Raw genomic sequence first — 19,273 nt, 5'->3', positions numbered from 1 at the left:
TTTCAGACTGTCAGGGAGTGAACCCTCAGCTCCACCACTCCTACACTTTGGTCAGTTTTGAAAACTGATAGCACGTGGAGCATGAAAGTTTAATAAAACGTTATACCAAATCAGAAAAGGGGGAGAGAAATGGATTTGGAGGAATATATGTAACTTTTAAAAACTTTTAAATAAAATGTAACTTTTATTATTAAAGAGGTTGTCCACTACATTGTAGAATGCCCCCCACCAATTTACACCTTGTAAAGAAGTATTTTTGTAAATACCTCTTGCTGCCGTCTGTGAGCAGCGCTGTTGCTGACCACTCACTCAGCATTACGTGACCCCGGATGCAGCTGCCACTGACATCCTCTGATGTCACATCACGTTCCAAAATCTCTTGCATCACCTAGGTGTGACCCAGTCGCACGCACCCCTCCTGATTCATTGACTGGGCTGTGGGCGGTTTTTAAGCGCACGCCACAGCCCAGTTTCCAGCACGCTTGCGGGTAATGAAAACAGGAGAAAGGGAAAGTGCGTACTGGATTCTGGGCTGTGACGTTCAGTGAAAATCCGCCTACAGCCCAGTCAATAAGGAAGGGTGTGTGCAACTACGTCATGCCCAGGTGATGCACGGGATTCTGGAACTTGATCATTGAGGATCAGGCCACTTGGACCTTCATAAATCCCGAAAATGAATCACACATCTCCTCCATTCATTCTAAATGAGACTTCCAGAGAAAGTCAAGTAAGAAATAATTACCATTTGAATACCCCACCTCTCCAGCACCGCCTGTCTCCACTGCTCCCTTCAGGTCGTGCAGTAATAATGTATGTTCCTTCTTAGTATATTTAAAAGGTGGGCACCACAGGGATTATAAAGGGATCAGCCCAATGCATACAGTACTGACAGTGGCAAAAACAAAGAAGAAAAGGGGTATGCACAAAAAGGATCACATTTTTCAAATATTTATTTAATCATCAAAATGCACATGGACAAAAAAACACAGACCAGACATCTGCAAAATGGTTAAGAACATTTTAAAAGCCTAATGCTATTAGAATCCTGACCACGGATAGTGGTCTTTCCCAAAATAGTAACAATATACTGTATAGAAAAGTCATCAAGATAATCAAGAGATGATGCATAAATATAGACAAAACAATAATACTCTATATTGCTCATTAGCGAAAGAAAAAAATCTCTATTGATGATGTGCTGCCAGTCAAAGGAACAAATAGTAAACTGCGTGGTTTATGCAATAATACCCATAGTATATACAAAGTATATCAACAAGAAGTATCTAGACATTTAACCCCTTAACGACCGCCGATACGCCTTTTAACTGCGGCAGTTAAGGGTATTTAAACCACAGCGCCGTTAAAATTAACGGCGCTGTGGAAAAAGTGAATAGCGCCCCCCAGAGTCGGATTTTCTCTGGGGTCTCGGTTGCCGGGTGTAGCCGAGACCCTAGAGAACATGATTCGGGTTTTTTTTATTGACCCCTGGGTTGCAATCGCCGGTAATTAATCGTTTACCGGCGGTCACAAAACCCCCCCAAAAAATGCGATTTCCCATTTAATTTCTCTGTCCTCCGATGTGATTGCACATCAGAGGACAGAGAAATGGGGTCCCCGATCGCCCCCCGATACTCACCTGCTCCTCGTGGCTAGGGTTAGGGCTAGGGTTAGGGTTGGGGCTAAAGTTAGGGCTAGGGTTAGGGTTGGGGCTAAAGTTAGGGCTAGGGTTGGGGCTAAAGTTAGGGCTAGGGTTGCCGCTAAAGTTAGAGTTAGAGTTGGGATTAGGGTTAGGGTTTGGAATAGGGTTGGTATTAGGGTTAGGGTTGGCATTAGGGTTACGTTTGGGATTAGAGTTAGGTTTGGGATTAGGGTTAGGGTTGGGATTAGGGTTAGGGGTGTATTGGGATTAGGGTTAGGTTTGAGGTTAGGGTTGAGATTAGGATTAGGGGTGTGTTGGATTTAGGGTTTTGATTAGGGTTATGGTTAGGGTTGGGATTAGGGTTGTTTTGGGGTTAGGGTTGTGATTATCGTTAGGGTTGTGATTAGGATTATGGATTGGGTTGGGATTAGGGTTAGGGTTGTGTTGGGGTTAGGGTTGGAGTTAGAATTGGGGGGTTTCCACTGTTTAGGTACATCAGGGGGTCTCCAAACATGACAGCCAATTTTGCGCTCAAAAAGTCAAATGATGCTCCCTCCCTTCTGAGCTCTGCCGTGCGCCCAAACAGTGGTTTACCCCCACATATGGGGCATCAGCGTACTCGGGATAAATTGGACAACAACTTTTGTGGTCCAATTTCTCCTGTTACCCTTGTGAAAATAAAAACTTGGAGGCTAAAAAATCTTTTTTGTGGAAAAAAAAATATTTTTTATTTTCATGATTCTGCATTATAAACTTCTGTGAAGCACTTGGGCATTCAAAGTTCTCACCACACATCTAGATAAGTTCCTTGGGGGGTCTAGTTTCCAAAATGGGGTCACTTGTGGGGGGTTTCTACTGTTTAGGTACATCAGGGGCTCTGCAAACGCGACATGGCGTCCCATCTCAATTTCACCCAATTCTATATTGAAAAAGTCAAACGGCGCTCCTTCTCTTCCAAGCTCTGCGGTGCGCCCAATCAGTGGTTTACCCCGACATATGGGGTATCGACATACTCAGGAGAAATTGCTCAACAACATTTGTGGTCTAATTTCTCCTGTTACCCTTGTGAAAATAAGAATTTGTGGGCGAAAAGATCATTTTTTGTGTATAAAAATGTGATTTTTTATTTTCATGGCTCTACGTTATAAACTTCTGTGAAGCACTTGGGGGTTCAAAGTGCTCACCACACATCTAGATAAGTTCCTTAAGGCGTCTAGTTTCCAAAATGGTGTCACTTGTGTAGCATTTCCACTGTTTAGGCACATCAGGGGCTCTCTAAACGTGACATGGTATCCGATCTCAATTCCAGCCAATTCTGCATTGAAAAAGTCAAACGGCGCTCCTTCTCTTCCAAGCTCTGCGGTGCGCCCAAACAGTGGTTTACCCCGACATATGGGGTATCGGCGTATTCAGGAGAAATTGCACAACAAAATTTATGGTTAAATTTTTGTTTTTACACTTGTGAAAATAAAAAAAATGGTTCTGAAGTAAAATGTTTGCAAAAAAGTTAAATGTTCATTTTTTCCTTCCACATTGTTTCAGTTCCTGTGAAGCACGTAAAGGGTTAATAAACTTCTTGAATGTGGTTTTGAGCACCTTGAGGGGTGCAGTTTTTAGAATGGTGTCACACTTGGTTATTTTCTATCATATAGACCCCTCAAAATGACTTCAAATGTGATGCGGTCCCTAAAAAAAATGTTGTAAAAATGAGAAATTGCTGGTCAACTTTTAACTCTTATAACTCCCTAATAAAAAAAAATTTTGGTTCCGAAATTGTGCTGATGTAAAGCAGACATGTGGGAAATGTTATTTATTAACTATTTTTTGTGACATATCTCTCTGATTTAAGGGCATAAAATTACAAAGTTTGAAAATTGCAAAATTGTAAAATTTTTCGCCCTTTTTCCCGTTTTTTTCATAAATAATCACAAGTAATATCGAAGAAATGTTACCACTAACATGAAGTACAATATGTCACGAAAAAACATTCTCTGAATCAGCGGGATCCGATAAAGCGTTCCAAAGTTATAACTGTTGTGAACTCTGTTCTCGAGCTCCCTCCTGTGGTCAGGAATGGTATTTCTGTGAGTTCTGTCCGTGGGTTCCCTCTCGTGGCTGAAAGTGGAGCTGCTGGTCTGGAGGTGGCTTCCTCAGCTGCATCGTTTAAGACTGGGCTGGTTCCTCTATTTAACTCTGCTCAGATCGTTACCTGATGCCAGTTGTCAATGTATCTGTACTGGTTCAGATCTCACTTGGATCTCCTGATGACCTGTCTACTTCAGCAGAAGCTAAGTCCCTGTTAAGCTCATTTGTTGTTCATTTGTGTGCTGAATATATTTCTGAGTACCTGCTAAGTTTTGTCCAGCTGGCTATCATGATATTGTCTCGCTAGCTGGAAGCTCTGGGTTGCAGAGTGGCACCTACCGCGCCGTGAGTCGGCGCGGGGGGTTTCTTGCTCACTCTGCGTGGCTTTTTGTAGTTTTTTGTGCTGACCGCAAAGATCCCTTTATCTATCTTCTGTCTATTTAGTAAGTCGGGCCTCCTTTGCTGAAACCTGTCTCATTCCTGTGTTTGTGCCTTCCTCTTAACTCACAGTCAATATATGTGGGGGGCTGCCCTTTTCCTTTGGGGAATTTCTCTGAGGCAAGGTGAGGCTATATTTCTCTTTAGGAATAATTACCTCTCAGGCTGTGAAGAGTCGTCTAGGCAGAGTCAGGTACGATCCACGGCTAATTCTAGTGTGTGTGATAATAGATTAGGGCTGCGGTCAGCAGAGCTCCCACTTCCCAGAGCTCGCTCTATTTTGCAGTTTTGACTATCAGGTCATTCCCGGTGCTCCTAACCACCAGGTCCAGCCATAACATATAACCTCATAAAGTGACAGTGGTCAGAATTGTAAAAATTGGCTCGGTCATTAAGTACCAAATTGGCTCTGTCACTAAGGGGTTAAACACATTAGTAGGCCAATCCATATGTGGTGTGAGTCACGATAACAGCCAATGACCAGATAAGGTTCATGATCCTGAGAGCAAGATAGCGTTAGGCAGCCATGAGAGTCTTGATGGAAAAAGTAGTGAATACCGCTAGGGAAAGAAACCCAATGTTCCTTCTTGCAATCACTTGAGAGCTGCAGCTAATCACTGGTCTCAGTAATCACGGGCCACACATACAGATGTCACTCTTGAGGCTTGTGATTTGCTGTCCGTGAAAGTTGCAAGGGACATAATAATAGAGTGGTCTTCCTGGATCATCTGAAGATTCCACCTGTAAATAATGATTCTTTCTTTACTTTTTAATCAACACTTGGATATGTTTTCTACAGTCCCGAAAAACCTCATCACTAATTATTATGCAATGACTGTCATGTTTGGTTGAAGTTCAAATTTTATTATAAAAATGTATCCTTAGCATTATTCATTTTGTTATCAATATTTTGCAAATATAGCACACTTATGAACTGCATACTTATTTTTTGCAATGAGTTTCACCAAATTTAGAGAAAATGTCAGTAAAAGCACAGTCTGCATCTTGTAACTTCTGCTGTATAAGGCTGCCGTCACACCAGCAGTATTTGGTCAGTATTTTACATCAGTATTTATAAGCCAAAACCAGGAGTGGGTGATAAATGCAGAAGTGGTGCATATGTTTCTATTATACTTTTCCTCTAATTGTTCCACTCCTGGTTTTGGCTTACAAATACTGATGTAAAATACTGACCAAATACTGCTAGTGTGACTGCAGCCTAATACTGCTGTCCTTGTTCATATTGGAGCGGATTTTGCTCCAAAATCTGCATAAAAAACACTTCTGATAATGATGAATTTCTACAGATTTTCAATGAGAAACCTACAGTGCATTGCTATTCATGAAAGAAGAAGGTTTTAAAAGAACGCTGTGGCGGAAAAAATGGCGTTACTTCTTTGATGTGGATTCCTTACGAAAAGTCACAGAGAAAGAAGCAGAGATGTTTGCCTGCTCTGGCCTCCAAAACAAATGCACTGGCAGGGTGCAGCGGCCCCGGTTAATGATGGCAGAAACAGGTGCAACAATACTGATGAAACAACCACTTTCAATCTAGTGTTGGCTGTTTGGTATTTAAGTGCACAAAAAGATAAAAGATAATAGTCTGTATGTGCGTTATTCACACAGGCAATGCAGAGCATCTGGTTTACAGCCTATTACTAACGCACATGCAGGCGGCCCGGGCCGCCCAATGCTACAAAATGCATGCTGTGCGAACAGAGGCCACAGTTTACTGTTTAAAAAAGCCCAGTGGATTTCTATAAATTCCATTCACTTTGCTGGAACTGTAAGAAAAAACTTAACAAAAACTCATCATGGGAACACTGCCTTAAAGCATATTCCTTATATTAGTTTTTAATGCAATTTTTTTGTTAAAGAAAGCCTGACGGCTGATACATTCACCCGGATCTACAGACAGCATGTATCAGACTCTGACTGTATGATGTCAGCCGGGCATGTTTGACTCTGAAACACTGCTGCTGATCAGAAAAAAACATACGGTAGTTTAAAAGTTGCTGGGACTAGTCAGACAGGTGAGTTCCGTGCAGCTTCTCCCCACCCGCTGTCAATGACTGACAGGTCTCCTCCTATACACACAGGGAGAAACCCAACACTCCAGGGCAGCAGGCGTGTAGAAGCAGCCTGGTACCCACCTGTCTGATGCCAGTCTCCCGTGCAGCTTGGTCCTCGTCGGCTTTTAATTAGTGATGGGCAAGTAGCATTGTTGCTCGGGTCTCCCCAAGCATGCTCGGTGATCTCCCAGTATTTTGTGTGCTGGGAGATTTAGTTGTTATCGCCTCAGCTGCATGATTTGCGGCTGCTGGACAGCCTGAATACATGTGGGAATTCCCTAACAACCAGGCAACCCCCACATGTATTCAGTCTGTCCAGCAGCCGCAAATCATGCAGCTGAGGCAACAACAACTAAATCTCCAAACAGTTACAAATACTCGGAGACCACCCGAGCACAGTGCTGGACTGGCCATCTGGCAATTCTGGCAAATGCCAGACGGGCCTGTCTGGTCATGGGCTGCCTTGTCTGCTTTGTTGTTAACAGAATCGGTGTTCTCAAGACACCCATACTGTTAAGAGCTGTGATGGAGCACAAAGTCGTTGACTCCGTCACTTACTCCATGGGTATCATTACAAATATTGGTCTTATGGTAAATCTTCCTTCCCTCCATCCAGGGTAATATTTGTAATGTATCCCATCTGGTTCATGGGGACGGGGGCCTGTGTGATTTCAAATGCCAGTACGTACCTGCCAACCCGAGCAACGAGTATACTCGCTCATCACTACTTTTAATATGTTTTTTTCTTTAGAACAACGCACCAATTCAGAGTCACACACCTGGCTGAGATCATACATTCAGTGTGATGGATAGGGCAGCATGTATTAACTGTGAGGTTCCGGAAGGATGGATGAAAAATACTGGTGATATACAGTATCTGCTAAAAAATATTAAAATGTTGTAATCTCAGTTTTCCTTTTGTTGCTTTTAGGTACCGTATTTCCCTGCTGTAGTAATAAATAGATGCAGAAGATGCTTAGTGCTGCTGTTAGCCATACAGCCCGTACTGTCAGACTTTGCTCCTCCTATGTTAAACAGAAACGGTACGTCATCTTGCATGATGCTAACCCTCAATACGTTTTTATTATATCTTCTTTAGAGCATTTTACTTTTCCTGGATTTCATATTCTATTTGTAAGTGGGATCATTTCTCTATACATCCAGAGGATGAAAGCCCAAATATATATATATATATATATATATATATATATATATATATATAGTGAGGGAGTGAGGAGGATCATATGTGAGGGTCGATATCTGTCCTCCGGGATGCAGGCGGAGTCCTATTAAACCCGCTGAAGTGTCTTGTGTTCACAGAAGGACGCCTGTGAGTCACAAGGCAACATAAAAGAATGTAGAATGTAAACCCGCAAGGGCAGGGTCCTCGCCCCTCTGTATCAGTCTGTAATTGTTGGTTTGCTTACTGTAAGTGATATCTGTAATTTGTATGTAAAGGTACCTTCACACTGACCAACTTTCCAGCAATAACGATAGCAATCCGTGACGTTGCAGCGTCCTGGATAGCGATATCGTTGTGTTTGACACGCAGCAGCGATCTGGATCCCGCTGTGATATCGTTGGTCGGAGCTAGAAGGCCAGAACTTTATTTGGTCGTCTGATCGGCGTGTATCGTTGTGTTTGACAGCAAAAGCAACGATGCCAGCAATGTTTTACAATGGTAACCAGGGTAAATATCGGGTTACTAAGCGCAGGGCCGCGCTTAGTAACCCGATATTTACCCTGGTTACCATTGTAAAAGTAAAAAAAAAACACTACATACTCACCTTCTGATGTCTGTCACGTCCCCCGGCGTCCGCGCTGCTGCTCAGAGCTTCCTGCACTGAATGTGTCAGTGCCGGCCGTAAAGCAAAGCACAGCGGTGACGTCACCGCTGTGCTTTAGGGCCGGCGCTTACACAGTGCAGGGAAGCGGACGCCGGGGGACGCGACAGGCACCGAAATGTAAGTATGTACTGTTTGGTTTTTTTTACATTTACACTGGTAACCAGGGTAAACATCGGGTTACTAAGTGCGGCCCTGCGCTTAGTAACCCGATGTTTACCCTGGTTACCCGGGGACTTCGGCATCGTTGGTCGCTGGAGAGCTGTCTGTGTGACAGCTCTCCAGCGACCACACAACGACGAAACAGCGACGCTGCAGCTATCGGCATCGTTGTCTAGATCGCTGCAGCGTCGCTAAATGTGACAGTACCTTAACCCCATCTCATGTACAGCACCATGGAATCAATGGTGCTATATAAATAAATAATAATAATAATAGAAGAAAGAATGGATTGGATCCAAGTAGTGACTCAGTCAGTTTGTTAGGAAAACTCGTTATTTTTAGAGGGATTTGGAGATTTGGTAGTGGGGCGAATCCCTCTCTCCACTTGGGGTTTTGGAAGTGGCTCTATGGCCACAATTCCATTTAAATCTCTGTCAGTTTTGCTTTGGGTGGGTCAGTGTTGGAGTTTGCAAGCTGCAGAGCTGGTGGCTCTGCAAGATCCGGCTTGTGTGAAGTGAACACAGAGCCAAGGGAAACAAAACGCCTGGCGCCATGGATGCATGTGGTAATTTCCTGATGAAGAAGTCATTTGGACTTTGAAACGCGTAGATTAAACCACTATTCTCCATTTTTTAACACGTCTGGACCTGCATTTTTTCAGCAGCGTGGATTATATCCACAGAACTCCTTTTAATTTATCTTTGATATGGTCACTAGCTGACCTGTGGATCTGCTGGATCGATATCTACATGCTTTACCAAAAGCCTGTATCAGGTTAGTAGAATCTACACCCTATCTGCGCTGATCTCTCCTGCAGTTTTATTGCAGGTCCAACCCATGTCAGTCCATATCAAAACCTTTTTCAAATTGCCCTTTCCTCAGTTCGATATGTAATTGAGAAATGGCACAGAAAGAGTGGAGGTCAAGATAAGGTCTAGAAGACCAAGCAAAATTTCAGTGAGAGCTGCTTGTAGGATTGTTAGAGAGGCAAATCAGAACCCCTACTTGACTGCAAAAGACCTTCAGAAAGATTTAGCAGACTCTGTAGTTGTGATACATAGTTCTACTCTTCAGAGACACCTGCCCAAATATGTCTTTCATGGAAGAGTCATCAGAAGAAAAATTCACCTCCCTCTTCACCATAAAATTCAGTGTCAAAAGTATGCAAAAGAACATCTAAACAAGCCTGATGCATTTTGGAAACATGTCCTGTGGACTAATTTGGTTAAAATAGAACTCTTTGGCCACAATCATCAAAGGTATGTGTGAAGAAAAAAGAGCACAGAATTTCAGGAAAAGAAAACCTCACCAATCATTAAGCATGGGGTGGATAAATCATGCTTTGGGGTTGTGTTGCAGCCAATGGCACAGGGAGCATTTCACGAGTAGAGGGAAGAATGGATTCAATGAAATTTCAGCAAATTATTGATGCAAACTTCACAACATCTGTAAAAAAGCTGAAGTTGAAAAGAGGATGGCTTCTACTAATGGATAATGATCCTAAACACACTTCAAAATCCACAATATACTACGTCAAAAGGCGCAAGCTGAAGGTTTTACAATGGCCCTCACAGTCCTCTGACCTGAACATCATTGAAAATCTGTGGCTAGACCTCATAATAGCAGTGCATGCAAGACCCAGAAATCTCACAGAACTGGAAGAATTTTCCAATTTTCCCTCAAACAAAAATTGAAAGACTCTTGTCTGGCTACAAAAAGCGTTTACAAGCTGTGATACTTGTAAAAGAGGGTGCTACTAGGTACTAACCATGCAGGGTTCTCAAACTTTTGCATCAGCCCATTTTCTTTTTTTTTTTTTTTTTTTCTAAAATGTAAAAAATGACTTGCTTAACTGTTGACAATAAAAGAAAGTAATTTTCACCAGGGGTGCCCAAAGTTTTACATGCCACTGTTCATTCCAACAGTAGATACATATATAAATTACATGACCCAACTTAGCTGTGGCAAGAACGGAGACTAGCACCACGTCCTTCCAGCACAACGCTCGTTTCACTCCTTCTTCTTCTGGACACACCCCTGAAGGGAAGAAGCATTGACGAAACACGCGTCAAGGGGTATACTGACTTGGTCTGTGTACAGGGTAATATATATATTTTCACCATGATTTATGCATTGCTTTTTCATGTGCTATCTTGTTCGGATTTCCAAGCACGCAGTAATTCTGCTACAGATTGGAGTGGTACTTTTGGCTTTACGGCTTAGCGCTGAGCACCTTATTTAATAGCCCCTAAAGCATCAACCTCTCTTGTATTCAGTATTGAACTGGGAATTCCAACACTATTCAGCATTTCTTTATTCTAGTATGCAAATCTGGGTTTACAGCATTTCAGCATAATTTGTCTGCTTTTCCAACAATTTATCTTCCTACCTGGCATTTCTTCATGTAATGTTGTGCTGGAATAATGAATGTGCTTGCTTTTCTCTGGGAGTAGTTAAAATTTGTACTAAGCACTTTTTAAGAGAAAACAACCCCTTAAAGGGCTATTCCCATCTCCAAGATCCTATCCCAATATGTAGTAGGTGTAGTAATAATAATATTAACAAATATCTCCAACTAGAAATGTAGTGTAGTTCTTCAGATTCGCTCTGTCGCTTACCCCATGATCATTTCATTGCAGTAGCTTAGGTATCCATGGTTGTGTGCACATGATGCCCTTCATTTAAAGAGGTTGTCCACTACTGTTACATGGGATGGCCTATGCTTGCCTAGACCTCCTATTGATTTGAAAATGAGCCAGATGTGCAGTACCCTGCGGCAGCCACTACAAGAAGATGGAGCAGCTCGGCAAGTGAGTACACTGTCCCAAACATGAAGCATGATGGGGAAAACATCATACTTTGGGGGTGCTTTTCTGCAAAGGGGACAGGAAGACTGTACCGTATTGAAGGGAGGATGGACGGGGCCATGTATCTCAAGATTTTGGCCAATAACCTCCTTCCCTCAGTAAGGGCATTATAGATGGGTCATGGCTGGGTCTTCCAGCATGACAATGAACCGAAATACACAGGCAGGGTAACTAAGGAGTGGCTCTATAAGACGTATTTCAGGGTCCTGAATGGCCTAGCCAGTCTCCAGATCTGAAACCAGTAGAAAAACTTTGGAGGTAGCTGAAACTCAATGTTGGCCAGCGACAGCCCCGAAACCTGAAATATCTGGAGATCTGTATGGAGGAGTGGGCCAAAATCACTTTTGCAGTGTGTGCAAACTTAGTCAAGAAGTACAGGAAACGGCTGACCTCTGTAATTGCAAACAAAGGTTTATGTACCAAATATTAAGTTCTGTCTTTCTATTGTATCAAATACTTATTTCATGCAATAAAATACAATTTAATTATGTAAAAATCATACAATGGTATTTTCTTTTTTTTTTTTTAGATTTTGTCTCTCACAGTTGAAATGTACCTACGATAAAAATTACAGATATCGCCATTCTTTGTAGGTGGGAAAACTTGCAAAATCTTCAGTGTATCAAATACTTATTTTCCACAGTGTATGTATTGGGATAGGATCTTGGAGATGAGAATACCCCTTTAAGGCGCTATCAGTGTACTCCTTTGCTAATAGGTATATGTTATAGCACACTATTGTCAGCTTTCTATTTTTTGTCTTTTGTATTGACATTATCTCCAATTTTAATGGTTTTACAGTAAATTTGTTCAATAAAAAGTTGGTTATTATGTATACATTTGTATGCTGAAAAATGGACATGGACCACACATCCAGAAATCATAAGTTGATCTAATGGCACTAGGGAAAAATACACATAACTGAACATGAGGGTCTTAGTTTAACATTCTGATTAGACTATATGAAGCCCACTGCTATGTCACAGTGAACCTCTCAGTGGGTTTTATGGCTTTAACCCCTTCATGACCTTGGGATTTTCCGTTTTTCCATGTTCGTTTTTCACTCCCCTCCTTCCCAGAGCCATAACTTTTTTTTATTTTTCTGTCAATATGGCCATGTGAAGGCTTATTTTTTGCGGGACGAGTTGTACTTTTGAACGACATCATTGGTTTTACCATGACGTGTACTAGAAAATGGGAAAAAAATTCCAAGTGCGGTGAAATCACAAAAAAAGTGCAATCCCATGCGTGTTTTTTGTTTGGCTTGTTTGCTAGGTTCACTAAATGCTAAAGCTGACCTGATATTATGATTCTCCAGATCATTACGAGTTCATAGACACCTAATATGTCTAGGTTATTTTTTATCTAAGTGGTGAAAAAAAATTCCAAACTTTGCTAAAAAAAAAAAAAAAAGTGCCATTTTCCAATACCCGTAGCGTCTCCATTTTTCGTGATCTAGGGTTGGGTGAGGGCTTATATTTTGTGTGCCGAGCTGATGTTTTTTATGATACCATTTTGGTGCAGATACGTTCTTTTGATCGCCGTTATTGCATTTTAATGCAATGTCGCAGCGACCAAAAAAACGTAATTCTGGCGTTTCAAATTTTTTTCTCGCTACGCCATTTAGCGATCAGGTTAATCCTTTTTTTATTGATCGATCGGGTGATTCTGAACGCGGCGATACCAAATATGTGTATGTTTGATTTTATTTTTATTGTTTTATTTTGAATGGGGCGAAAGGGGGGTGATTTAAACTTTTATATTTTTTTTTATTTATTTCATATTTTTTTAAACATTTTTTTTTTTACTTTTGCCATGCTTCAATAGCCTCCATGGCAGGCTAGAAGCTGGCATAGCCTGATCGGCTCAGCTACATAGCAATGATCATCAGATCGCTCCTATGTAGCTTAATTGCAGGCTTGCTATGAGCGCCGACCACAGGGTGGCGCTCACAGCAAACCGGCATCAGTAACCATAGAGGTCTCAAGGACCTCTATGGTTACTATCCTGACACATCGCTGACCCCCGATCATGTGATGGTGGTCAGCGATGCGCGCATTTCTGGCCGCGCACCCGGAAGCGTTATTAAATGCCGCTGTCAGCATTTGACAGCGGCGTTTAACTAGTTAATAGCGGCGGGTGGATCGCGATTCCACTCGCCGCTATTGCGCGCACATGTCAGCTGTTCAAAACAGCTGACATGTCGCGGCTTTGATGTGGGCTCACCGCCGGAGCCCTGCATCAAAGCGGGGTATCTGACCTCGGACGAACTATCCCGTCCGAGGTCAGAAAGGGGTTAAAAGAGTGGCGCTGTATGCTAATCACCATCGCAGCGGCAATCCATCAACAGGATGGGTGGCTTGGTGCCTCACAGCACCCATACTGAGTCCTTTATATGCATTTGTGTAAAGGGTCCTTTCTTCCTCTTTTTGGATTTTGTGCTATTACGGGCCCTTATATTATTGTTTAGAGCTTCATAGGTTTATTTTAGAACATAATTACAGAGTGTAAGGGTGTGGCTGTAAATGACAATATGTAAATGACAACCCCACTTCCCGTCTTACGGTCAGCTGCACTTTGGCCATGAGATGTGACGTTAGTTTTATAAGTCTTCAACTAAAACTAACATATGAGTCAGAATATATAATTTGTTTCACTAGGCTTTTTGCAAAGTATGTAGGTGGATTAAAATAAAAACAAAAGTGGAATGGAGTGAACCGTTTATTTCTTCATTGCTGTGAAAATCCACTTGTAAGAAAACCCATAATGATAGCAGTAGGACTACTTCAGGACGTTCTGCTACTTCTCAGTAAGTACAAATATTTGAGCACAGTTTATGATGTAGGGTGTAACCTTGTGCCTTCCCTCTGCCTTCCAGTGGAAAGAACTGCTGAAAGTAATTTCGGGAGCCGGTTGGTTGAGTACAGTGTTTTTTGGCAGGAGATGTAGACCTTATTTTAGGTAGTTTGAGGTTCCTGATTTGCCTGATGTAATAGGTTTGTGGTATGTAAAAAATAACACAGGTCAACAAAAAAAATTTTTTTTTCTGGTGTCCAAAATATTTTAATGAATTTGGGGTATTTTTGGGGTGCTGATTCTGAATATGTCATCAGTTTTGCCAGATTGGCTCAAGTTTTTGACATTTTTGGTATCTTATTTATAGCACTTGTTGGTAAATGCGACGCATCATCTCATTAATTTTTTTGGATTAGTACTTGAACTGAGCAGTTCTCAATATAGTTTTGTGTTAATTAGTGTTCTAAAAGTTTGTTCATAGCTTGATTTTTGCACTAACTTTATGTTGTTGTCTGTTTTCTTTTCCAGTGAAAAGCATGAACTCATCAAGAAGAAGTTGTCTTAACGATCCAGACTCATTCTGTTACATTTGTGGTGAATACACACTGCCAAAACATAGAAGAAACATAACAGACTTCGTAAAAAAAGTGTATTTTGCCTGTTTTGGGGTTATGCTTGGGGACCAAGACAAGTTTTGGGCACCACACATAGTGTGCAAAGCATGTATCGAATTATTACGAAAATGGAGCAAAGGACAAAGAAAAAGCTTCAAATTTGGTGTTCCAATGGTGTGGAGAGAGCCAAAAAATCATCATGATGACTGTTATTTCTGTGCAGTGCAAGTGCAAGGATTCAATAAGCATAAGAAACGAAAATGGGAGTAACATGGAATCTGCAAGAAGGCCTGTCCCTCATTGTGAAGATGTGCCTGTACCTGTGTTTACCATAAATAACAGTCATCATGATGATTTTTTGGCTCTCTCCACACCATTGGAACACCAAATTTGAAGCTTTTTCTTTGTCCTTTGCTCCATTTTCGTAATAATTCGATACATGCTTTGCACACTATGTGTGGTGCCCAAAACTTGTCTTGGTCCCCAAGCATAACCCCAAAATAGGCAAAATACACTTTTTTTACGAAGTCTGTTATGTTTCTTCTATGTTTTGGCAGTGTGTATTCACCACAAATGTAACAGAATGAGTCTGGATCGTTAAGACAACTTCTTCTTGATGAGTTCATGCTTTTCACTGGAAAACAGACAACAACATAAAGTTAGTGCAAAAATCAAGCTATGAACAAACTTTTAGAACACTAATTAACACAAAACTATATTGAGAACTGCTCAGTTCAAGTACTAATCCAAAGAAATTAATGAGATGATGCGTCGCATTTACCAACAAGTGCTATAAATAAGATACCAAAAATCTCAAAAACTTGAGCCAATCTGGCAAAACTGATGACATATTCAGAATCAGCACCCCAAAAATACCCTAAATTCGATGAAATATCTTTGGCACCAAAAATGCTGTTGACCAGTGTAATCAAAGGAATATATCAGAATGCTAAGTATCACTTTCAGTTTTTGAACTAGTTTAAGGCTATGTGCACACGTCAGGAATCTTTGCAGAAATTTCCTGACCCAAACCAGACTTTTTCCGCAGGAAATCCGCATGCGTTTTTTGCACGTTTTTTTGAGGATTTTTCCCTTTTTTCCGGAACTTCCCCAATGCAATATATAGCTGCAAAAACGCGAAAAATCCGGAACGTGTGCACACAGCCTAAATCTGTTTTCCTTGTTTAGAAGCACAGATGTTGAAGGAATAGCATTCCAACACTTAATACAATGATACGTTGGCTTCTAGAATTGATAATTTAATATTTGGAATTTCAGACAATACTGCTTTAGTACATGCCATACATGTGGCACTTTAGCCTCCAAAACAAACTTTGGGATCCAGGAGTGAAATAGGGCGATATTGATCATACGTCAAGCTGATGGACATGGACACTTGGGTCTCTAGAAAAGTAGATAATTAACATTTCGGATCTAGACATACAGGTCCTTCTCAAAAAATTAGCATATAGTGTTAAATTTCATTATTTACCATAATGTAATGATTACAATTAAACTTTCATATATTATAGATTCATTATCCACCAACTGAAATTTGTCAGGTCTTTTATTGTTTTAATACTGATGATTTTGGCATACAACTCCTGATAACCCAAAAAACCTGTCTCAATAAATTAGCATATATCACCCGACCAATCAAATAAAAGTGTTTTTTAATACCAAACAAAAAAACCATCAAATAATAATGTTCAGTTATGCACTCAATACTTGGTCGGGAATCCTTTGGCAGAAATGACTGCTTCAATGCGGCGTGGCATGGAGGCAATCAGCCTGTGACACTGCTGAGATGTTATGGAGGCCCAGGATGCTTCAATAGCGGCCTTAAGCTCATCCAGAGTGTTGGGTCTTGCGTCTCTCAACTTTCTCTTCACAATATCCCACAGATTCTCTATGGGGTTCAGGTCAGGAGAGTTGGCAGGCCAATTGAGCACAGTAATACCATGGTCAGTAAACCATTTACCAGTGGTTTTGGCACTGTGAGCAGGTGCCAGGTCGTGCTGAAAAATGAAATCATCTCCATAAAGCATTTCAGCCGATGGAAGCATGAAGTGCTCCAAAATCTCCTGATAGCTAGCTGCATTGACCCTGCCCTTGATGAAACACAGTGGACCAACACCAGCAGCTGACATGGCACCCCACACCATCACTGACTGTGGGTACTTGACACTGGACTTCAGGCATTTTGGCATTTCCTTCTCCCCAGTCTTCCTCCAGACTCTGGCACCTTGATTTCCGAATGACATGCAAAATTTGCTTTCATCAGAAAAAAGTACTTGGGACCACTTAGCAACAGTCCAGTGCTGCTTCTCTGTAGCCCAGGTCAGGCGCTTCTGCCGCTGTTTATGGTTCAAAAGTGGCTTTACCTGGGGAATGCGGCACCTGTAGCCCATTTCCTGCACACGCCTGTGCACGGTGGCTCTGGATGTTTCCACACCAGACTCAGTCCACTGCTTCCTCAGGTTCCGGTCACCTCTTCTCGTTGTACAGCGTTTTCTGCCACATTGTTTCCTTCCAACAGACTTACCATTGAGGTGCCTTGATACAGCACTCTGGGAACAGCCTATTTGTTGAGAAATTTCTTTCTGGGTCTTACCCTCTTGCTTGAGGGTGTCAATGATGGCCTTCTTGACATCTGTCAGGTCGCTAGTCTTACCCATGATGGGGGTTTTGAGTAATGAACCAGGCAGGGAGTTTTTAAAAGCCTCAGGTATCTTTTGCATGTGTTTAGAGTTAATTAGTTGATTCAGAAGATTAGGGTAATAGGTCATTTAGAGAACCTTTTCTTGATATGCTAATTTATTGAGACAGGTTTTTTGGGTTATCAGGAGTTGTATGCCAAAATCATCAGTATTAAAACAATAAAAGACCTGACAAATTTCAGTTGGTGGATAATGAATCAATAGTATATGAAAGTTTAATTGTAATCATTACATTATGGTAAATAATGAAATTTAACACTATATGCTAATTTTTTGAGAAGGACCTGTACTGGTATGTCAAGTTCTAAAACTGTAATATGAACATAGTACATGACATTTAGCATGATTATTGCACCCAAAGGCTACAGAGTTTGCTGCTCAGACTTCTTTTGTTTCTTCTTTTGCTTTTGCAACTCATGCCCACCCTCTGTAGATACACAAATTCTGACTCCAGACTAGACCCCCAAAATTAAGATACACTTCAGACAAGAATAATAAATACATTTGTACTTCAAACTGGACCCTCAAATTCAATCACATCCCAACTTCTCTAATTTAATTACGGTATACCCCAGTCCCGCTATATTAATATAGATGAAAGACCAGACCCCTAAACGAATTAGACCGCATACCAGCTCTCTAAATTAAGAATCTACACCAGACACATTAATTAATTACAGCCCAGACCAAGGCAGTAAATTAATTCAGACTTCAAACCAGATTTATTTAGCCCTCAGGCCAAACCCCACAATAAAAGGGCTAATCCCAAACAAATCAAGTTATCCCCTATCCATAGAAAAGGGGATAGCTTGCTGGTCTCTGGGTTTTTTTCGAACCCCTGAGCTTGTGTTTTGTGGTCGGCTTCTGTGTGCGCCGCCACAGCAGACAAACCTTTTTTTCCTTGTGTTTAGGTTCTGCTATTCTGGCTGCTGTCATATTTTGCATAACACAGATGTCATTTGTCTTAACTATCACCTTTCCAGTGCATCTTTATGTTCTGTCCCCCTGCTGGCATTTGCTGCTGGGTGATATTCTCATTTGGATGTTCAGCCATTCTGCTGTAGTTTTAAGCCAGTTAGTGAATTTCCAGCTAGGGTTAATCTCTTTGCTGTTCCTGTTGTTTGCTCTGCACCTATCTTCTGTTTCTTTTTAGGAAACAGGCAGCATATTATCTAACGGTACTGGTAGTGTCACTGTTCCACCCCTCAGTGTGTCTGGTATACAGCTACTGACAGCTCAGCAGTCCAATCTAGTACAGGAGCATGCTGAAGCTGTCAGTACATTGATTTACAGCTCAGTCGTCCAGTCTGGCGTTGGAGGTGTGCTGAGCTGTCATTGTGTTGATTGTCCAATCTGAGACTGGGAGGCTCTGGCCGTCTCCAGGTGTTCATTGTCCCAGGTGATTGCCAGGATACTTAAATGGTCTGTTTCTCCCAGACCTCTGTCAGATGTACATTTAGCTACTGTGTGGTTTGTCTCTTTGTGCCTTGTGTTCTGTTTGTAGAACTTTCGATGCCTGACCTTGGACCACATTCTAACCATCTGTCTGTTTAACCCCTTCTGCTCTGATCCGCTATGCTCCTGATATTCTGACCTCGCAACGTTACCTGACTACGCCTTTAGCTCTTCCTTCTGTTTTTGACGTACCCTTCTGGCTTCTGACCTTGGACTTCTTGACGATCCTGACTCACAGCCTTGCCATGAGAAATGACTCAGCCTCACAAGTACGTACTTTATTTTGTATTTAGTGGTTTATTTTACTCTGGCATCTTTTATCTTTTTTTAGCACACTTTCCGTTTTGTAGGTAATTCATACTGTGCTCTGCCCTACGGTTAAGAGGAACGTGAAGTTCTTGACAGCCTTTTAGGCAGCATAGGTCCGAGTTGCCATCTTCTAGTCTGTGGTTAGGGGTATCTCTGCTCACGCAGGAACCATGAGAGAAACTGCGGTGTGAGGATCTTTAGTCTGTATAGGAACCGGCTAGGTCAGTTGCTGTTTATCTTTACCTAATATTCTGAGTGAGTAGCTACACTAG

At 41.6% G+C, this 19,273-nt stretch overlaps 1 protein-coding gene across 3 annotated transcripts in view; it reads left to right on the top strand.

Annotated features, from left to right (window-relative positions):
• The window catches only part of NUDT13 (nudix hydrolase 13), a 67,799-nt gene that overhangs the window by 18,302 nt on the left and 30,224 nt on the right, over positions 1 to 19,273 (top strand). For 2 of the 3 annotated variants that reach the window (XM_077259110.1, XM_077259111.1), the window contains exon 2: positions 7,166 to 7,277. In XM_077259110.1, coding sequence (XP_077115225.1) covers positions 7,198 to 7,277 — 80 coding nt within the window. In that variant the 5' untranslated portion in view covers positions 7,166 to 7,197. Of the gene's footprint in view, positions 1 to 7,165; positions 7,278 to 18,858; positions 18,962 to 19,273 lie in introns of those variants that run through there. The other variant, XM_077259112.1, reaches the window with a different exon arrangement.

Source organism: Ranitomeya variabilis, chromosome 4 (assembly GCF_051348905.1).
Source record: "Ranitomeya variabilis isolate aRanVar5 chromosome 4, aRanVar5.hap1, whole genome shotgun sequence".
Taxonomy (NCBI): Eukaryota; Metazoa; Chordata; class Amphibia; order Anura; family Dendrobatidae; genus Ranitomeya; species Ranitomeya variabilis.
The sequence above is the reverse complement of the archived record's forward strand: the minus strand, read 5'-3'. Positions and strand labels throughout refer to the sequence as shown.